Raw genomic sequence first — 19,746 nt, 5'->3', positions numbered from 1 at the left:
GTGTCCCCGGCCGCTCCTGCTCCTCGCCGCCTCACCTGCGCCTCCACCGAGGGCTGGGAGCTTGGACTTTATTTGGGAGCATGAGACACGACATGAGGGACATGGGGGCCACCCTGGGTGTCTCTGTGGGGTCCCCGAGCTCGCCTGGGATCAGGCTGCGGCCATGTGACTGGTGTCCTACTTAGCTGTGTGTCCTGTTCTGTCCCTCGATCCTGGGAGCGCTACCTCCCGTCTCAGGCTCTGCTGCTATGGAGCCTGCCTAAGACACCCCCTTACATTCCTGAGCGTCTCGGAGGCAAACCCACACCCCCCACCCTCATCCCACGCCCCTCATCGCTCCCCTGCTCTTGGCCTGGGCCCTCGTGACCTTCCTGGTGCCGACTGTCCCCCATCTTCCCTGGCTTCTGGGCCCCGGCTTGTAGCCCGTGCTTCCTCCCATCCCTCTGGCTGCCCCTTCTCTGCCAGGTCCCAGCTGGGCAGTGCCGGCTCCTCCAGGTGCACCTCGGCCCCGTGGCCTCCTTGGCGGTGTGGGTGTCTGGCCTCTCTGGCCTCTCAGCTACGGCCTCACTCCTGCCCGCAGCCTCCATGCCCTCGACCTGTGCAAACCTCTGGCCTGGCACACTCAGCACCCTGTTACTTGACTCTCCCGTCCCCAGCACCCCAGGCCAGTTGTCTCAGCAGAAACCTGGTGTCATTGCCCCGCACACCCCAGGCCTCTGCCCCATGGCCGCGGCAGGGCCTGCCTCTCTGGCCGTCCCCTGGCAGCTGTCACTGCCTCCTGCCCACACCAGCCCCGGTTGCTGAGTTGAACAGAAGCTCTTCCTGCACAACCTTCACTAGCTCCCTATGGCCTCAGGATAATGTTAACTTCTTAGCCTGGAGTGTGAGTGGCTGCCTCCCATGCTCACCCTGGTTCCCCGCGTCCCTTCTGAAAACCAGAGCTTCAGGTGTATCTGGCTCCTCCTCCCCAAGCACAGGCCCCGTTCCCCTTCCAGGGCTCAGCTGTGGGGAGTCACAAACAGGAAGAGGGCCTGATCAGGGACACCAGCCGTGTGCAAGGCCAGCTGGGTGCCCTGGCACGGGCTGGGAGCTGGGCCACAGGCTGGCAGGCTGCCAGGACACCCGTGGGAACAGCCACTCAAGCGGTGCCAATTAATGATTGGCTCTGAGAGGGGAACTGGCGGGCGTGGGTGGGACAGCCCCTTTCGGGCCTTGACCTTGGGCTGTGCCTAAATCTAGAGGGCTGAAAGGGTACCCGCGAAAGGGCGAATCAACTCCCTGTGCAAATTCCAGTCGCTTTTCCATCACCTGGTGTGGGTGCTTGTGTGCGTCGGGGGTGATGTGCTCGCCTCCACCCGTTAGACATGTTCTGATGACCCTGTGCCACTCTGCCCTGGGCCCCGGGTGCCAGTCGCTCCGCTCCCCTCAGAGGGCCAAGGCTCCCACCAGGCTCCCCTCCACTGCTGGGGTCTCCCTCATGCCTGCAGGCCTCCCGAGCCTCACGTGTTGAGAGAGGCTTGTGGCTCACCCACGCCCCTAACTTACCTCTTCTGCTGACTGCAAGTAAGCTTAGAGGTGACTGTCCCCCGCTGAGCAGTCTTCTGCCACGGTGGGGGGAGAAGAACAAAGGGATGGCGTGAGTGTCAGGAGAACCTCGTGTCCCAGGAAAGTCTGTTGGAAACCTGAGGCCCCCCAGCAAGACAGGGAGTTTCTTTCTTTCTTTTTTTTTTTTTTTTTTGAGATGGAGTCTCACCTAGACTGGAGTGCAGCGGCGCGATCTCGGCTCACTGCAACCTCCGCCTCCTCAGTTCAAGCAATTCTCCTGCCTCGACCTCCTGAGTAGCTGGGACTACAGGTGCATGCCTCCACATCCAGCTAATTTTTGTATTTTTAGTAGAGACGGGGTTTCACCGTGTTGGCCAGGCTGGTTTCTATCTCTTGACTTCGTGATCTGCCCGCCTCGGCCTCCCAAAGTGCTGGGATTACGGGTGTGAGCCACCGCGCCCAGACGCAAGGCAGGTTTTTTTTTGAGACGGAGTTTTGCTCTTGTTCCCCAGGCTGGAGTGCAATGGCGCGATCTCGGCTCACCAGAACCTCTGCCTCCTGGGTTCAGGCAGTTCTCCTGCCTCAGCCTCCTGAGTAGCTGGGATTACAGGCACACGCCACCATGCCCAGCTAATTTTTTGTATTTTTAGTAGAGACGGGGTTTCACCATGTTGACCAGGATGGTCTCGATCTCTCGACCTTGTGATCCACCCACCTCGGCCTCCCAAAGTGCTGGGATTATGGGTGTGAGCCACCGCGCCCAGGTTTCTAACAGGTGCCATGATCAAATCAGGGCTGTTAGCAAGGACTTCCCAGAGGAGGTGGCCCAGGCCAGCCTGGCTGTGAGCAAAGGGAAGGGCGCCAGGTGGATAGAACAGCATGGGCTGAGGCCCTGGGGCCAGAAAACCGAGAGCATTTATCAGGAATGACAAGAACTTCCAGGGCCAACAGGAGAGGCTGGAGGGTGGGGGCAGGGCTGGAGCACCAGTGAAGCTCTGGAGGGCCCAGGAGGCACGGGAGGTTCTGAGCAGGTGAGAGCCTTCCCTCTGTGGGTCGTTTCCATCCAAGCACTTCCCCGCCCCCGCTGGAACCGAGTCCTCCGGGACCACTGGCCTGTGCCTGGGGCAGTGGCTGCGTGATCTCAGGTCCCCCAGCCCCACCCTCAAGCTGCCAGGGAACACTGAGTCCTGCCCATCATGTGCCGGCCTCAGACATGACCAGGCATAGGGACTGCCCCTAATCCATGCTCACATGAGTGGCCCGGGACCCCAGCACAGCTGTCGATGGGGAGTGTCTTCTGGGTTGCGCACGGCAGGCGCTCAGCAAGGGCTGTTCGCTGCTGGACAGTCTGAGGGGCCAAGGCACCCATGTTGGGGTGTCTGAGAGGCCAGAGGCGGTGGGGACAGAGGGTGACTCCGAGGCCAGGTGCATCTGCGGTCCTGCAGGGCTTTGCAGTCCGGGCCCAGTGACCCCCCTGACCCCCAGCAAGGACAAGGCCTCGAGGGCTGTGCTGTTCAATCTGGTGGCCCCAGGCCACTCTGGCAGGGAAGCGTTTGCAGTATGGTGTGTGCCAACCAAGCTGTGCCCTAGGTGTAAGATACACACGGATTTTGAAGACTCAAACCCCAAAAGCAAGAACAGTATCTCTTGAATAACTCTTCCACTGATTGCATATTGAGATGGTAAGATTTTTTGATATATTGGCTAAATAAAATATACTATCAAAATTAAGTTCAATAGCTGGGCGCAGTGGCTCACGCCTGTAATTCCGGCACGTTGGGAGGCCAAGTTGGGTGGATCACTTGAAGCCGGGAATTCAAGACCAGCCTGACCGACATGGTGAAACCCCATCTCGACTGAAAATACAAAATCAGCTGGGTGCGGTGTTGCACACCTGCCATCCCAGCTACTGGGGAGGCTGAGGCCGGAGAATTGCTTGAACCTGGAAGGCAGAGGTTGTGGTGAGCCGAGATCACGCCACTGCACCCCAGCCCGGGCAGTGCAATGTGAAAGTGTCTCAAAAAAAAAAAAAAAAAAAAAAAAAAGTCACTAAAGTTATTTTCACTTTTCTGAACGCGGCTACGAGGAGATTTCCGCTGACATCTGTGGCTCTCGTGAGATCTCCATCAAGTGCTGCTGCACCCATAGGAGTCAGGAGACGGTGGCCCCGAGGCATCTGGTCAGGGACAGAGGGGACATCTGAACCTGGATCTGACTGTCACTCCCAGGACACTCTCCTCCTGCGTGGGGTGAGGCGGTCTGAGGGCAAGGGTCACTGACCAGCTGTTTCTGGGGGAGAGCCAGAGCTGTGATGGGAGGGCAGTTCCCTTCACCAGGCCTGGTTGTTCTTCAGCCTGCATTCATTGAGTGCCTGCTGTATACCAGGCCAGCGTTTGCACCCAGGACAGGATGAGTGAGCACAAGCCCACGGGGCCAGGCCAGGAGGCAATGCCTGCTGGGCCCAGTCTCCAGCTGGTCACACCCCGGTGGTCTGCAGGTCCCAGGCTGACGACCCCGGTCACTCCCCACCTCCACCCTCATCGCAGGGGCCCAGCCCAAGGCAGCACAACAGACATTTCTGAGGCTCAGGGGCCAGGCATCCAGGACTCTAGGGACACCGCGGGCCTTGGAGAGCAGAGTCAGAAAGACTTTCCTGGTGGTGAAGCTGCCTAAGCCCACTCCTGACTCGGGTGGGGTGAGCCGGGGCTGCCCCTCCCCAGGAAGGCAGCACACTGGTGCCTGGGAGGATCGAACCGGAGGGGCTGCGGCCCTTCCTGGGGGTGGCATGGAGCCCCTGTGGGCTGGGCGATGGCTGGTCCTCCAGTCCCAGATCCTTCCACATGGCCCCTCTAAGGCCACCAGGAACTTGTCCAAGTTAGGAATTTTCCATCCTCCTGGGCAGGGCTCCGACAGACGGGACAAGAGTGGGGTGGGGATGGGGTCTGGCCAGAGAGAGGCCACTGCCAAGGACACAGGCCTCACCTGCCTGGGTCCCACTGTGTGACCCTGGGTGCAGCGGGGTACCCTGGGGGTCTTGGTACCCCACCTGCCCCAGGAGGGGCTGAGACGGGCTGGGACTCTGCCAGGGTTTGGATCTCTCCTCAGAATGGGGACAGGGAGGTCCTCACAGAGCTTCCCACATGGGTTCCACAGGCTCAAAGGCTCCAGAGCCCTGGGCCATGGAGGCAGGACACAGAGCCCAGGGTGGGTAGGGCCCCTCCCTCTGCCTCATGGGGACACAGCTGGCCCGGCCCTCAGCCGCCACCCAGCCTGACTCCTGCCGCCTTTCCAGGAGGATCGTTTCGTTCATGGCTAGAGCCCATCCTGAGGCCCTGCCTGGGCTGGGGACTGTCACATGGCCGCCTCGGGGCCTGTGGTCCACGCATCACAGAAGGGAAGCCTAAGCCCACAAAGAGACCATGTGACCCACCCAAGGCCATGCAGCCCAACGGCCCGAGGAGCCCACAGGCTCTCAGGGAACTCCCCGCCAGGATCCAGGTGCCAGGAGGTCCTGGGGCAGCCCCAGGGAGGAAGAGGTCTCTGTGCCACCTCACACAGGTGGGTGCTGGCTTTGCCAGAGCACTCCTAAGGGCAGGCCACCCTGGGCTGGACACAGGAGGGGTCCCCCATGCCTCGGGACTGGAAGAAAGCTCCCGGAGGGCCAGGTCTTGTCAGCTCGGAGCCTGCTGTTCCCACCTGGGGGGCTGCCCCTTGGCGTGTGAGGGCCTCTGCTGGGTCGGAACAAAGGCCTGAGGTGCGCGGGCGCCGGCTTGTTTGGACCTGGCGTGACTTTTTCCAGTGATCTGTTTATGACAACGGCAGGGAAGAGCTTAGTGTGGAGACGCTGACTCAGCCTAAGCCGGGGCGGGGGCCGGGCGGGGCCGGAGAGAGACGGAGGGACAGAGAGGGACAGAGGGACCCAGAGGGAGAGGGAGAAACAGAGAGGGAAGGACAGAGACATGTAGAGAGAGATACAGAAAGAGGGCAGTACACCTGGCACACACGCACACACATACCCTCACACACATGCACACACGCACACACACCCTCACACACATGCACACACGCACACACATACCCTCACACACATGCACACACGCACACACATACCCTCACACACATGCACACACACCCTCACACGCACACATGCACACACACACCCTCACACACATGCACACACACCCTCACACATGCACACATGCACACATACCCTCACACACATGCCCTCACACACATGCACACATGCACACACATGCCCTCACACACATGCCCTCACACACATGCCCTCACACACATGCCCTCACACACATGCACACATGCGCACACACATGCCCTCACACATGCACACACATGCACACACACACACACACACATGCCCTCACACACACCCCCTCACATGCATGCATGCACAAGCACACATGCACACATAAATGCACACTGCACACACACATGCACACACACAGTCAGCACCCACTCAGGCTGCACCAGGCCAGGACCGTGGGGCCCAGGGACCGGGCCTGCTGGGAGATGGGCAACATGAATAAAAGCGGCCCACACGCACCCAGCACTTTCATGTTCCTGCCGGTCCTGAGCCTGCCGCTGCCTCAGCTCACCCACGTAGGACCCCGTGAGATGCATGCTGCTATCACCTTCGTTGAAGGTGCAGGGTGTGGGGCAGCCTGCCCAGCCCTCCCTGGGCAGAGCTCCGCTTGGCCTCAGAGGTCCAGGCCAGGACTGCAGCAGGGCAGGCAGACTAGGGCTCTGGGCTTCTGATCCTTCAGCTGCACAAGCAGTGACTGGGGTCGAGCTGTGGCCTGGAGGCCTCTCTGCCCGTGCCACGATCCCTGCCTCCACCCCGATGTCCCCAGCCTGAGCTGTGTGTGTGTGTCAGGGACACAGATGCCAGTGTAGCTCAGGCAGGGGGCTGCCCCCGTGACTCAGTGCTGGCTGGGGTCAAAGGGCACGCTGGGGTGTGGACAGTCACAGGGGACCACTGTGGGGCCCCGCCTGGGCCCTGAGCTTCTAGTCCAGCTCCCATGCCCAATGGCCACTGCGAGGCCTGTCTAGACCAAGGCCCCCAGCCCGGACACCACACCAGCTGAGCCGGGTAACACCAGGAGCTGCGGGGGGTGTGGCCCGGGGGTGTCGCCTCACCCATCTCTATGTCAGTAAACTGGGGACGGGGCACAGAACTTCCCCATCCAGCTCTAGGCCGTGAGGAGCCTGGGGACCAGGTGGGGTAGGGGGCAGACGGGGGCTCCCCAGCCAGCCGTGTCCCACTGTCCCGGCCTCAGGGACCCCACCCCACTCTGCCTCCCTCCCCTGCCTCAGCCCCAGGAGCCCGCCTCTGACCTATTCTTAGGCAAATCTATCACGCAAAAACTCCCCTGCTAGAGGGATTTTAAAGAACCCGAGACACTGGGCCTCATCCCGTGGTAACGGGGACACTGAGGCCTGAGGAGTGAGGGGCTGGCCAGGTCGTGGAGCACAAGTCCCGGTTCCACAGCGAGTTGGCCCTGGGAGGTGGGGGCTGGGCAAGGCTGGGACATCTTGGTGTCAGGCTCGGGTTCCTACCTGCCCCTCGCCTCCCTCCTGCCATCCCTGGCCACCCGAGACAACTCCTCCCACTTGATCCTGCCCACCCTCCTGGTAACACCCCACCAGCTGCCCTCACTTGCACTGGGGGCCCTTCTGTACTCTTTTTTTTCCTTGAGACAGAGTCTCACTCTGTTGCCCAGGCTGGAGTGCAGTGGCATGATCTCAGCTCACTGCAGCCTCTGCCTTCGGGTTCAAGTGATTCTCCTGCCTCAGCTTCCTAAGTAACTGGGACTACAGGCATCTGCCACCACACCACGGGAATTTCTGTATTTTTAGTAGAGATGGGGTTTCACCATGTTGGTCAGGCTGGTCTCAAACTCCTGACCTCAGGTCATCTGCCTGCCTCAGCTTCCCAAAGTGCTGGGACTACAGGCGTGAGCTGCCATGCCCAGCTGAATCATTGTTCTGGCCAGAGGATGGGGACAGAGGGCTGGGGCAGCCAGCAGACGTTGACCTGGGACCCTTCCCTCCCAGCCCAGCCGTGGGCTTGGCTCTACCGGCAGAGGGGAGCGGCGAAGGCGCCAGCAAGGGCCCTGCCCAGCCTGCCTTGGAGTGAGCCCGCTGGTGGCTGGGGAGATGCGGGAGGCAGGGAGGATTGCTGTCCGAGTCCAGGCAGTGCCGGGGTCCCTGGGCCAGGCAGGGGTATTGGGAGGAGGTGAGGAAAAGGGTTCCAGGGTCTGGAGATGGACTGGAGGTGGGTGGACAGAGACGCGGATGGCAGCAAAGGGCTTCTGAGCGGTGTGACTTCTGCCTGGGTCCTGGCTGGGGGTGGGGGACCCCCATGCTCCCTGTGGCTCCAGCTTCCATTGGCCACGCACACCTGGTCCCCACGGGGGTCATTGCAAATGCCCGTCCACGCGGAGGGGCTCCTGGGAGGCTGGCAGAGGGGAGGGGCAGAGCCATGGCGTCCCGTCCCCTTCCACGGTTCCCCACTGCTAAGGTCCAGGGCTGGAGAAACTGGGCCTCTCCTGCCCAGAGTCTTGGGAACAGGAAGAGAAGCCGGAGGCGGCACTGCATGCTGGGGGCGGGGGGCCGGTCACAGGGTGCACCGCCCCCGCCACGGCCCCGAGACGTGGTTCCCATCAGCCCCACTTTGGTGAGTCCGAGGCTCAGAGCGGGCAAGCGACGAGCTCAGGGTCACACAGCCCGCCAACAGCAGGTGCACCGAGGCCCGGCATCCCGTCCCCCGAACCCGCCCCGCCCGGGGCCCTGGGGCCTCACCTTCTGCACCTGCCTGTCCCCGCAGGGAGCCGCGAGGCTGCCTTCACCTACGCCATCACCGCGGCTGGCGTGGCGCACGCCGTCACCGCGGCCTGCAGCCAAGGCAACCTGAGCAACTGCGGCTGCGACCGCGAGAAGCAGGGCTACTACAACCAGGCGGAGGGCTGGAAGTGGGGCGGCTGCTCGGCCGACGTGCGCTACGGCATCGACTTCTCCCGGCGCTTCGTGGACGCGCGGGAGATCAAGAAGAATGCGCGGCGCCTCATGAACCTGCACAACAACGAGGCGGGCAGGAAGGTGGGTGTGGGCGCGGCCGGCGGGCGCATCGGCTGGAGCCGCCATCACCTGCGGGCCGCTCGGAGCCTCGGGCTCCTCTTCCAGCGGAAGTGGTTGAGTCCCGGCACCTGTGCGGCAGGCGGGGCCCGTCTGGGTCCTCCACGTGTGTGGCTCTGAGCCTCCCAACACCTGGAGGAGGCTGTCCCATCCGGAGATGCGAGAGCCGGGGCTCTGGGTGCTGAAGTCATGCTCACAGCCCCCAGCTGAGACAGGGACTCTGTTTCCATGCAGGGTGTGAGCTGGGCTCAGCTGGGGACCCCGGGTGGGGGGACGTCGCAGGCCACAGCCTATGTCTCTGCCCTTGGCATTCCTGGTCCCAGAGGTCACATCAGCACACCAGGAAGGACTTTCTGGCAGAGGCCGGCTTTTACTCAGCAAGGAAGACATGCCCCCAGGAGGCAGGAGCCGCCTGAGGAAGGTGGACGCTGTCAGCCGGGGACTGTGGGGGAGCAGGCAGCTCCTGCATGGGGCCCGGGGTGTGGGGAGGTGGCAGTGGAGGAAATCCAGGCAGGGACGCACTGGGGAAGAAGTCAGAGCGAGCTGGGCCCCGCCCGCTGGAGATGAGGGCCCCAGATACTAGGCTGGGAGGCGGCAAGATGGCCTGAGATAGGGCAGCCAGCCAAGTGGAACGCCCCACCGACTCTGGCTCCAAGGCCTGGGGGCTCTACCAAGGGCAGCAGGGCCTAGGGTGCTCCTCACGTGTGGGACAGACTTGCCTTTCCAGGCAAAGAGGACTTGAAGAATCCCTCGGCCCCAGGGACCATAGCTGAGGCCACCCGTCACCCACTGCCCTTTTCTATGCCGGGTGCTAGGCTGAGCACAGGGCAGAGAGAAATCACACAGGGGCCTGGCTATGGGAACTGGGTCCATATGAGGGGCACAGGGGTCACACCCAGGACGGTGAGGGCCTGGGAGTCTAGGAGAGTGTCAGAGTGGAGCCTTGAAGGCCACAGGGCTTGGGAAGCAGGTAGGGCCTGGCACGGAACAGGTCTTGAACACCAGCCCAGGGGTTTGACTTTCTCTTGTAGATGTGGAGGTTACTTGCAAGTGATTATTAAGTTATTGTTGGATGAATGGATGGGTGGATGGATGAATGGCAGGATTGATGGATGGGTGGAGGGGTGGGTGAATGGGTGAATGGATGGATGGATCGATGGGTTGGTAGATGGCTGAGTGGATGCATGGGTAGATAAAAAGATGGATGGGTAGATGGATGAGTGGCTAGATGGGTGAATGGGTGGCTGGATGTACGAGTGGATGGATGGATGGAAGGATGGGTGGGTGGGTGGGTAGAAAGATGGACAGAAGTATGGGTAGGTGGGCGGGTGGATGGATGGATAGATGAGTGGATGGGAGGGTAGATGGATGGGTAGATAGATGGGTGGGTAGATGGTTGAGTGGATGCCTGGATGGATGGATGGATGAAAAGATGGGTAAAAGGATGGGTAGGTAGATGGATGAGTGGATGCATGGGTGGATGGAAGGGTGGATGACAGGATGAGTCAGTGGGTGGATGGATGGATGAGTGGATGGACAGATGATGAAGGGATGGCTGGATGAGTGGATGGCTGGATGGAAAGATGGGTAGAAGGATGGGTGGATGAATACTTAGGATGGATGAGTGGATGCATGGGTGGATGGAATGGATGGATGAAGGATGGGTGGGTGGGTAGGTGGCCGGCTGGCTGGCTGGCTGGCTGGCTGGCTGGCTGGATGAGTATATGAACTGATGGAAGGATGGGTGGATAGTAGATTGATGAGTGCATGGATGGGTGGATGGAAAGATGGGTGAAAAGACAGGTGGATGGGTAGGTGGATGGATGAGTGGAGGCATGGGTGGATGGAATGGGGGGATGGAAGGATGGATGGATGAGTGGTTGGATGGATGGAGGGATGGGTGGGTGGACTCCCCGGCTTGGCTGCAATTGAGCACTGTTTCCAGAGCTCAGGCTACACCTTTATTCTGGAAAGAACATTGAATCAGCCGTCTCCTGGAGCGCCCCCCGCTCCCCAGTTCACCCCCCAAACCAAGTCCCCAGGGTTGAGGAGGAACCAAGGCCTGGAGGAATGACCCCTGCTGCCGCCTGTAGCTCCTCTGAGTAAGATGGGCTCACTCTGTGCCCTGCCAGGTGATCTCCTGGGGCAGGGGGCCTGTCTCAGCACTGGCACCACCGGCGCTGTCGCTCAAATGCCCAGGGCGCTGGAGAAGGAAAAGGCACATTCTTGAACCTTGTGATCACTTCCTGGGAGAGGCTGTGGCCCAGGGGACCCAGCCAAGCGAGGATGTGGCCCCTCGCTCTGCAAACAGCAGCTCAATCAGCTTTATCTGTGGGGCCAATTGTCCCCAGGCGGGCAGTAGCATGCAACTGGGCTCCCTGGCCTTGATGAAGACCAGGAGACAGGGGCAGGGGAGGGAGGAGGGGCAGGGATGCAGAACACAGTGTTGCAGCAGCCATCCTGGGCCACAGCAGCGGCACTAGAGGGCAGCTTGGGCTGGACCCTGTGGCCTGCACACTCTCTCATCTGGACAGGCCTGCCAGCTTTCCAAACATCTAGGCCCATCTGAGGAGGGTGAGCAGCTGGGGTCGGGGGTGAACTTCTCCCAGCTGGGAACTCTGTGAGGGGCCGCATCAGGGCAGCTCCTGGGGTGGCACCTGGCCTGGGTAGCATCCCAGCAGGCTGTGTGGCCAGGGCCAGGGAAGCTTCCAGGCTTAAAGGGCAGGTTAGTGGAGGGAGGGGCTTTTCGAGGAGGGTACAGATCCCAGCAGAGACGAACAGGGAGCTGGGGTGATGGACAGGATGGGAGAGGAGCAGGAGGCAGGGAGGAGCTCCCAGTATACTCTCAGGTCGCCCAGACACCCAGTCCAGGCTCTGGCCCACGACCTCAGCTCAGCCTCCCAGCCCTGCAGTTCCAAGCCCTGCAGTTCCCCAGAGCTGCCCTGTCCTCTTCTCAGGACATTTGGGCTCTTCCCACCCTCAGCCATCCTTGGAGGGGCATCAGCCTCCCTCTCCCACCTCCTCCCCAGCCTCTTCAGTCTTTGACCGAGGGCATCATTGATGCAGAGCCGAGAACACCCCCAGCTCCAGGCTACCAGCCTAGGGCCCACCCAGCACCCCCCTGATGAGCCTTCGGGCCCAGTCTTCTTCCTGCTCAGTGATCTCCAGACCTTTGCTCATGTTGAACCCCTCCTGGGTCACTACCCTCTGTCTAAGGAGCTCCGACTCATCCATCAATACCCACACCTCCTCCAGGAAGCCCTACCTCAAGCACCATCACTGGCAGGATTAGGCTCTCCTGGGCTCCTGCAGCACCTTCCCCTCCATCTCCCATGCTGAACCTCGAGCCCCAGAGGACCTCATGCAGCCAGGCCAAGGAAGATGCCTGGGGCAGTAGCCACCTCGGAGGGGCTGTTTCTCTCCCTCTTTTTCTGGCACTCATTCGTTTGTTCATTTTCTGGGGGACTTCTCCGCTGGGCCAGAGCTGGGGGCTGACAGCAGGTGCCCCACGACCGTGAGTTCTGGTGCGGGGGACAGAGGGCGGCCAAGCCCTGGCAGGGCTGGGCTGCCGAGGGAGGCCAGCAGAGCTCTGACAGCTGACAAATGGCTCGTCTGCAGCCGCAGGGCGCCAGCTAATAATTCCCCATCTTCAATCAGGCCCGGCTGGCAGGGCCCTTTCGATCCGGGTAAATGAGTACCTGGGGTCAGGGCTGGCTCTGGGAATCAGCCTGCCGGGGCCGTGGAGGGAGGCCCAAGGAAAACCCTTGGCCGCACCCGCGGAGGCCCTGGTAGCGCTGGGGAGAAAGAACAGCAGCGGGCGGCCCGGGGCTGTCGGCTTCTCGGCTTCTCAGCACGCCCAGGCCTCGCTGACCCCTGTACCCACCTCCCCTGCCCACCCCCGGCCTCGGGAAAACGTGCGCCAAGGGCCACGGGCACGATAGGCTCCCACATGCAGCACCAGCTGCATGCCAGGCCCTACGCCAAGTCTGAGGATGGGGAGCAGGAGAGATGGAGGGGTGGGTAACACGCATTTATTAAGCACCTACTGTTGCTGGGCCTACCCGCCCTGCTGCCTGTGACCTGCAGCGGGTCCCACAGCCCCCAAGCCTCAGTTCCTCACCGATGCATGACGAGGCCATAGCATCTCCTTGAAGGGCTGCGAGAGGCTAACAGAACGCCTCCATAAACGTCCAGCGGACTCTGCCGCGGCCCGGGTGGCCCCACCGCACCCTCGCGACCTCCTATGCGGTGGCGACCTAGGGTTAGCCCCATGGAATGGGCGAGGAGGCTGAGGCTCAGAGAGGGAGAGACACTTACCCGTGGTCACACAGCCCGAAGCGGAGGAGCGGGCTCCCGGGTGGGGCTGGAGGCGGGGGCGGGGGAACTCGGAGGGGTCCGGCTCAGGCCGGGCCGTGCGGAGCAGCTTCCCTGTCGCCCCCAGGTCCTGGAGGACCGGATGCAGCTGGAGTGCAAGTGCCACGGCGTGTCCGGCTCCTGCACCACCAAGACCTGCTGGACCACGCTGCCCAAGTTCCGCGAGGTGGGCCACCTGCTGAAGGAGAAGTACAACGCGGCGGTGCAGGTGGAGGTGGTCCGCGCCAGCCGCCTGCGGCAGCCCACCTTCCTGCGCATCAAGCAGCTGCGCAGCTATCAGAAGCCCATGGAGACGGAGCTGGTGTACATCGAGAAGTCGCCCAACTACTGCGAGGAGGACGCGGCCACGGGCAGCGTGGGCACGCAGGGCCGCGTCTGCAACCGCACCTCGCTGGGCGCGGACGGCTGTGACACCATGTGCTGCGGCCGCGGCTACAACACCCACCAGTACACCAAGGTGTGGCAGTGCAACTGCAAGTTCCACTGGTGCTGCTTCGTCAAGTGCAACAGCTGCAGCGAGCGCACCGAGGTCTTCACCTGCAAGTGACGGCCCGGCCACCCCCGCGTCGCGCGCGTCCTCGCCTTCCCTGCCTTGGCGCTGCCAGCGGCAGGCAGGGGCGGGTGCAAGCAGGAGCTCCAGGTGCAGGAGGGCGCCGGCCAGGGTCCACGTCCTCTGCCCGCCTCCCTGGGGCTCCCTCCTGCCCCCTCCTCCCACCTCCTGCGGCAGAACGGCCGCCGCGACTCACCGAGAGAGCGAGGCCGGGGGTCCCGGGGCTCCCCGCCGGGGCCCAGCAGGTTCCCTTCCTTCTCTCTGGGAAAGTGAACCTCCAGGACACACGTGTATCCCAGAGAGCAAAGTGACGACGACGAGACTGAGCGTCCCCTGCCCCACCTGGCGGCACGGACACAGAACAGCTACGGCTGGCTGGCCCTTCCAGACCATTTCGCAGGCCGGGTCTGCCACTGGGCCCGGGGGCAGTGGGGACAGATGTTGACACGCGTTATTTATGTTTTCTTAGTATCAGAAGAGGATTCTCAGCGCCAATTCGTAGCCAATCCTAACTCCGCCCTCCATGTCAGCCCATCCCCTCGCCGCCCCGCCCGCCAGCCCTCTGCCCTGCAGAGCTGAGGCCACCTGGGGTTAGTGGGGACCACATGGTGCCTGTGGGTCCTAGGAGTGAGCTGGGCAGGGGCTCGGTGGAACGCACAGCCCTGACCGGGCCTTGGAAGACAGTCATGGACAGCCTCTTCCAGGCCGTTTTCCCTTCTTTTGAAAATCCTATCGATGGCCGGGATCGCCTATCATCCCAGCACTTTGGGAGACCGAGGCAGGCAGATCACCTGAGGTCAGGAGTTCCGGACCAGACTTGCCAACACAGTGAAACCCGGTCTCTACTGAAAATACAAAAATTAGCCAGGCATGGTGGTACATGCCTGTAGTCCCAGCTACTCGGGAGGCTGAGGCAGGAAGATCGCTTGAACCCGGGAGGTAGAGGTTGCAACAAGCCAAGATCACACCACACTGCACTCCAGCCTGGGTGACAGAGCAAAAAAAAAAAAGAGAGAGAGAGAGAGAAAATAATGTCAAGCAAATCAAAATGTCACCCACATCAGGTTCCAGGAGTACCTCGACCCTGCCCTCATCCTGTCATCCTACCAGCCTGGTACCTCCAGTTTACAGAGCCCCCCCATCCCCCTGGAGCCAGCCTGACCCATGGGACAGTGCTGCCACGGGGTGGGCCGGCAAGGGACCTGTGGTCGGGGATGTGCGTCCCATGTGACAGATGGGACTCTGAGGCTCCGAGTGGCACAAGAACCTGCCAGAGACCCTGCAGCTTCGAGCAGAGGCTCGCACCTTGGCTCCTGCCCAGCCCGGGGCTCTGACCCGGGAGAGCACAGCAGGACCTCCAGGGTGACAGGAGGTGACTCCCATGCCTTGAGGCACTCAGCTGCTCCCTTCGCCCCCGACAGCCTCACTGGGGTCTGCACTCCCCTCGGTGCCTTTGAGGGTTTGCATAGCCTCGTCCCGGTCCTTTTACCCTGATCCTGATGCTGAGAAAATCTGGATCCAGGGAAGGTCGTGTTCTTTCTAGACGCTTCCACCCATGTTTCGGAGGAGCTTAAGTGACAGAGGGAGGAACCCATCCGAGGCCAGAGAGGATGGTCTGCGGCTGGCTGCTGCTGCGCCCTCCACTGCCCGAGGCCTGGCCCCCAGTTGAGGGCGGGTTCTCCTGAAAGCCCTTGGAAATGTGTTCTTGAGCAGCTGACACGCCGAGCGGCCTGGACTCAGCCTGGGGCAAGTGACTTCCTCCTGGGCCCCAGCCCTGTGGTCCTACCCATGTGCCCCTAACCACGCCTGGACCCTAACCAAGCCTCCGGGCCACCGTGAATGCCCCACCCTCAGCCTGGCCCCATCCGCTCACCTACCCCAAGTCCCAGAACACCCCCCCCCCCAAGTCTGTAGGCCCGGCACTCTCTGCAAGGAACCTGGTTAACTTATGTTATATAGCGTCGAAATGTCTATAATGTCTTTAAATTATTGTGACCTACACTGGGTACCGGAGAGGGGGATGGCTGCGGCCCCCATCCCCCATCCCATCCCCCATCCCATCCCCCACCCACATCCCATCCCCATCCTCATCCCCCATCCCACTCCTCATCCCCTATCTCAATCCCATCCTCCATCCCATCCCCCACTCCCCATCTTCCACCCCCCATCCCCCATCCCTCACCCTCATCCCCATCCCCCATCCCCCATCTCCAATCCCCCATGCCCCATCCTCCGAACCAGGCTCCTCCTTCTGCTTGAACAGACTCTCGGGGCCCCTGATGCCACCGAGCCACTCGCACTGTCCCTTGGCTGCCGGGCACCCCGCTGAGCCCGTACCCTCCCCTGGCGTCTGTCAGCAACAGGCCCTTCGCCTGGGTGAGATGGGCGTCGGGGGGGTCCAGACAGGGGTGGTGGTGGACAAGGTGCTGCATCCCTGCCCTTCTGACGGCAGCCTCCTCTGGAGGGGAGTGCTCAGCCCAATAAAAGTTGGAATCGGAGAAGTGAGTGTGTGTGGAGTCCCCATGTGACCCGCCTGTAGCTGGAGCCTCACCAGGGGGCACACATGCTCTGCCCACCCAGAAAGAGCCCCCAGGCCCTCATGTGTCCGCAGCCATCTGGCTTCCTCATCCTCCTCTGTGGGCTGTCCCTCCCATCCTCACACCGGAGACCCTTGCCCAGAACCCACCCTGGAGCTCGAGTCACGCTTGCCTGCCTCCAGGCACCTTTGGCCTGGCCTCACCCAGCCAGGGGCACTGGGGTGCTGGGCACAGACCCTGAGGCCTTGCCGGATAGCACCAGCCTGGGGCTGCAGGCAGGAGGGCTGTGGGCCTGGCACCTGAGGGGTTACTGGGGGATGGGCCAGAGCTGCTGTAAGAAGGGACAGCAGGGACAGCAGGCCCCGCCAGCCCCTGTGCCTCTGCTCCCCTCTGACCAGGGTGGGGTCTGGCTCCCAGGGTCTGTGTAGGTCCATCCAGCTGGGTCTGGTGGATTTTGGCTCGACGGCCCGGGGACCTGCCATGCCCTCACCAGGCCTGGGAAGGCAGCACAGGCCCCTGAAGCTCACAGCCACAGGCTCTGCTGCTCCCCCCCAGAGCCGGCCTGCGGCAGGGCCTCCAGCCTGCGGGAGCTGTGCACAGGGCAACGAGGAGCGCTCCCCCGAGGGCCGGAGGCATGTGGCAGGGCCGGTTTGGCCACTGCCCGCTGTCCCAGCAGCCTGGCATCGGGTGGAACTGCTGATCAAACAGACCCCATCCTTGCTGTGCCCAGCCTGCGCCCCCACGGATCTGGCCAGAGACCCAGATCCCAGTGGAGGGGCCTCCAGGTGGGCTTCTCGAGGGGGATGGATCCCCCCACGGGGTGCAAAGAATGGGCATTAGCTAGAAAAAAGCACTGGGTTCCGTCCCAGCCCTGTTCCTTCCTGACTCATGGGCAGCCTCTGGGGGAGACCCTCCTGCAGGTATGGCCTCAGTCTCCCCATCTAAGATCGGGGGTGGCCCGGGGCCAGGACTTGGTGGTTGGTGGGGCCCACGGGGCTGGCGTGCATGGGGCCTGGGCCGGGCAGCTTGGCAGGAGGCCCTGGTTCCTGTGAGACAGTAATCGAATCAGCAGTGCCGGTGGGAGCGGCACCCTGGGGTCCGGCTACTCCCACAGGCCCAGGAATGAGGAAGCCCCTGAGACGCCCAGACTGCACTGATTTCTTGGCCCTGGTTCAACCCCCACCCAGCCCCCTCGGGCTGCCCTGCCCATCCTCCCAGGGGGCCTGCTGGGGGCCTCGCCCATGCTGCTGGCTGGCCCGGAGGCCCACCTGACCCCAGCCCCAGGCTCCGCCTCTAAGGCTCATATTTTGGGAGCATTTCTTCCAGGCCAGCCCCTCAAGTCCCCACTCAGTGGCTCACCGCTGCACGGAGTGAGGTCCCCACGTACTCGGCCCTGGCCAGCCCTGCCCTGCTGGTGTTGCCCACGCCGGGGCCCTCCTGCCCCTCTGATTGGCCCAGGTGGTTCCCGCACCAGGCCGGTCTCACCGCCGCTCCCAGGCAGAGGCCAGTCGTGGGGTCCTCACTGGGTAAGGTGTGGGGTCCCAATGGCTGGGAGAGCAGGTGTGCTGTATCATCAGTACTCAGCATGGAAGGAGGTCATCGTGGCTCAGGAAGAGCCAGAGGCAGAGCAGGCCACGCGGAGACGGCCGTGCAGACACCTGGGAGCGGAGGGAGTGAGGGGTGGAGGGTGTGGACCGTGCTCCAGGGCCACGGCTGGGGGTGGGAGAGCCACTGATGGCCAGGAGCTGTCGGAGACCGGTGGCTGGGACAGTGAGGTGGGAAGAGTGCAGGGGTGTGGCTGGGCAGATGGCAGCATCCTTGTGGGCCACCATGAGGGCACTGCAGGGCTGGTGGCAGACAAGAACATGGTCTGCCTTCATTTCTAAGAGGGTCCCTAAGCTGCAGTGCAGAGGAAAGTCTGCGGGGCAAGGAGGTCACTTTCAGGTCAGGGCAAGAGGTGCACCGGAGAAGCGTGGGGTTCTGGAGGCATTTCACGGGCAGATGGGGCGTCCCCGCGCAGAGGTCCGGCAGGCCCTGGGCAGTGACCCCAGGGAGGGGAAGCCCAGAGGAGGCAAGGGTGTGCCTGGCCCCGGCTGGGCACCCCAGCTATCCTTCGGGTGTGGAGGGATTTGCTACCGGGCCTCCCAGGGGTGGGGAAAGGAGCCGGGATGCAAGCTCACTGGGGAACCTGGGGTGGGAGGCACCTGTCCCTCGTTCACCCGGCGATCACCTGGGGCCACTTGCCCTGGGCTCCCCCAGCACCCTGCAGACCCCTCTCCTGGAGGGTCCCTATGTTCATGCCAAGCTGCCACCCCACACTGTTCTGCCCATCCAGGCACCCGGGTCGGCAGCGTCCCCATCCTTCCCAAATCCCGTGAAGTGGCTGACCACCGTTTCCCCACGTCCACCCTGCACGCTCACCCCGACCCCGCACAGGCCCTGCAGGCTTCCCAGCCTGCGGTGGGCCCTGGCTGCCCCTCACGAGGCCCCTCGGTCTGCACACCAGCCAGCTGGGGCTGGTCAGTCCAGGAGTGTCCCTGCCTGGCCTTGGCAGTTCCCTCAGGCGGAGATGCAGCCCCTTCACCTGGGCACGCTCCTGGGCTCAGCGGGCACGACGCTTCTTCCAGGACAGGGTTGAGGCGGCCTGCCTGGGCATGGCCCGCCCGGCCCTGCCAAGCCTTCCACAGCTGCAATGGGCAACCTCCATCCCATAATCGTTTTCTGCCACCTTTCCGACACCCGTCGCTGGCGGTGAAGTCAAAACTTGGCTCGAGACCCGGCGCTGCAGACCTGGCCTTGCGCAGCTCCGGGCGGGGCAGGAGGAATCCCTGCGGGGATGCGGAGATGCACCTATTTTTAGCCTTACGAAGAAAACTCAACCCCAACACGCACCGTATGCAACACAAATATTTGTTTTTATTCTTAAAAGAGCTCGAATGGAGGGTTTGGGGCCTGAAGCACACGCTTGGCTGAGTCACCCCACAGGCCCCGCCCCGCACAGCCTCCCACCCCGGAGCGCCCCTCCCTGAGCGCCCCAGCCCTTCCTGGACTCGCCGGGCAACCTCACCGTCATGCCCTTGCTCCGGCCCTCCGCTCAGGTGAGCTGTGCAGCGATGCCCCGCCTGCTAAGGTTGGCTGGAGCTCTCCCCGCTCCCCTGGGGATGCCCTTCCCTGCCCAGGACTCCCTGCAGCCATTGGCGGGGCCTCAGTGAGCCGTGCGGGGGCGGGCGTCCTCCTACTGGGGGTGCTGCTCTGATTGCCCCTTCTTGGCCCCTGAGCTGTGCCCCAAGAAAGTAAGATGTGCCCCAGGAGCTCCCAGGCTTGGAGAGGCCCAGGAAGGGTGGCTGAGCCGCTGGTGGGGACAGCAAAGAGGCTTCCATGCTGGGGCCCTTGGGGTGCCAGGGCACGGTTTCCTGGGGCTGCTGGAACGAGTGACATAAATGGGTCTTGAAACATTTATTGTCTCACAGTTCTGGAAGCCAGAGTCTGAAGTCGGTATCCCTAGGCCCAAATCCAAGGGTGGGTGGGGCTGAGCTCCCTCCAGGCTCCAGGGGAGGACCCTCCCAGCCCCCTTTAGCCTTTGATGGC

The 19,746-nt window shown here is 62.7% G+C and overlaps 1 protein-coding gene across 2 annotated transcripts in view; it reads left to right on the top strand.

The window, feature by feature from the left end:
• Positions 1 to 16,126, top strand: part of WNT7B (Wnt family member 7B) — a 43,311-nt gene extending 27,185 nt beyond the window's left edge. For both annotated transcript variants that reach the window (XM_039463183.2, XM_039463182.2), the window contains exons 3-4: positions 8,390 to 8,661; positions 13,139 to 16,126. In XM_039463183.2, coding sequence (XP_039319117.1) covers positions 8,390 to 8,661; positions 13,139 to 13,618 — 752 coding nt within the window. In that variant the 3' untranslated portion in view covers positions 13,619 to 16,126. The remainder of the gene's footprint in view (positions 1 to 8,389; positions 8,662 to 13,138) is intronic.
• The last annotated feature ends 3,620 nt before the right edge of the window (positions 16,127 to 19,746 follow it).

The sequence above is a fragment of the Saimiri boliviensis genome, chromosome 21 (genome assembly GCF_048565385.1).
Source record: "Saimiri boliviensis isolate mSaiBol1 chromosome 21, mSaiBol1.pri, whole genome shotgun sequence".
Lineage (NCBI taxonomy): Eukaryota > Metazoa > Chordata > Mammalia > Primates > Cebidae > Saimiri > Saimiri boliviensis.
The sequence above is the reverse complement of the archived record's forward strand: the minus strand, read 5'-3'. Positions and strand labels throughout refer to the sequence as shown.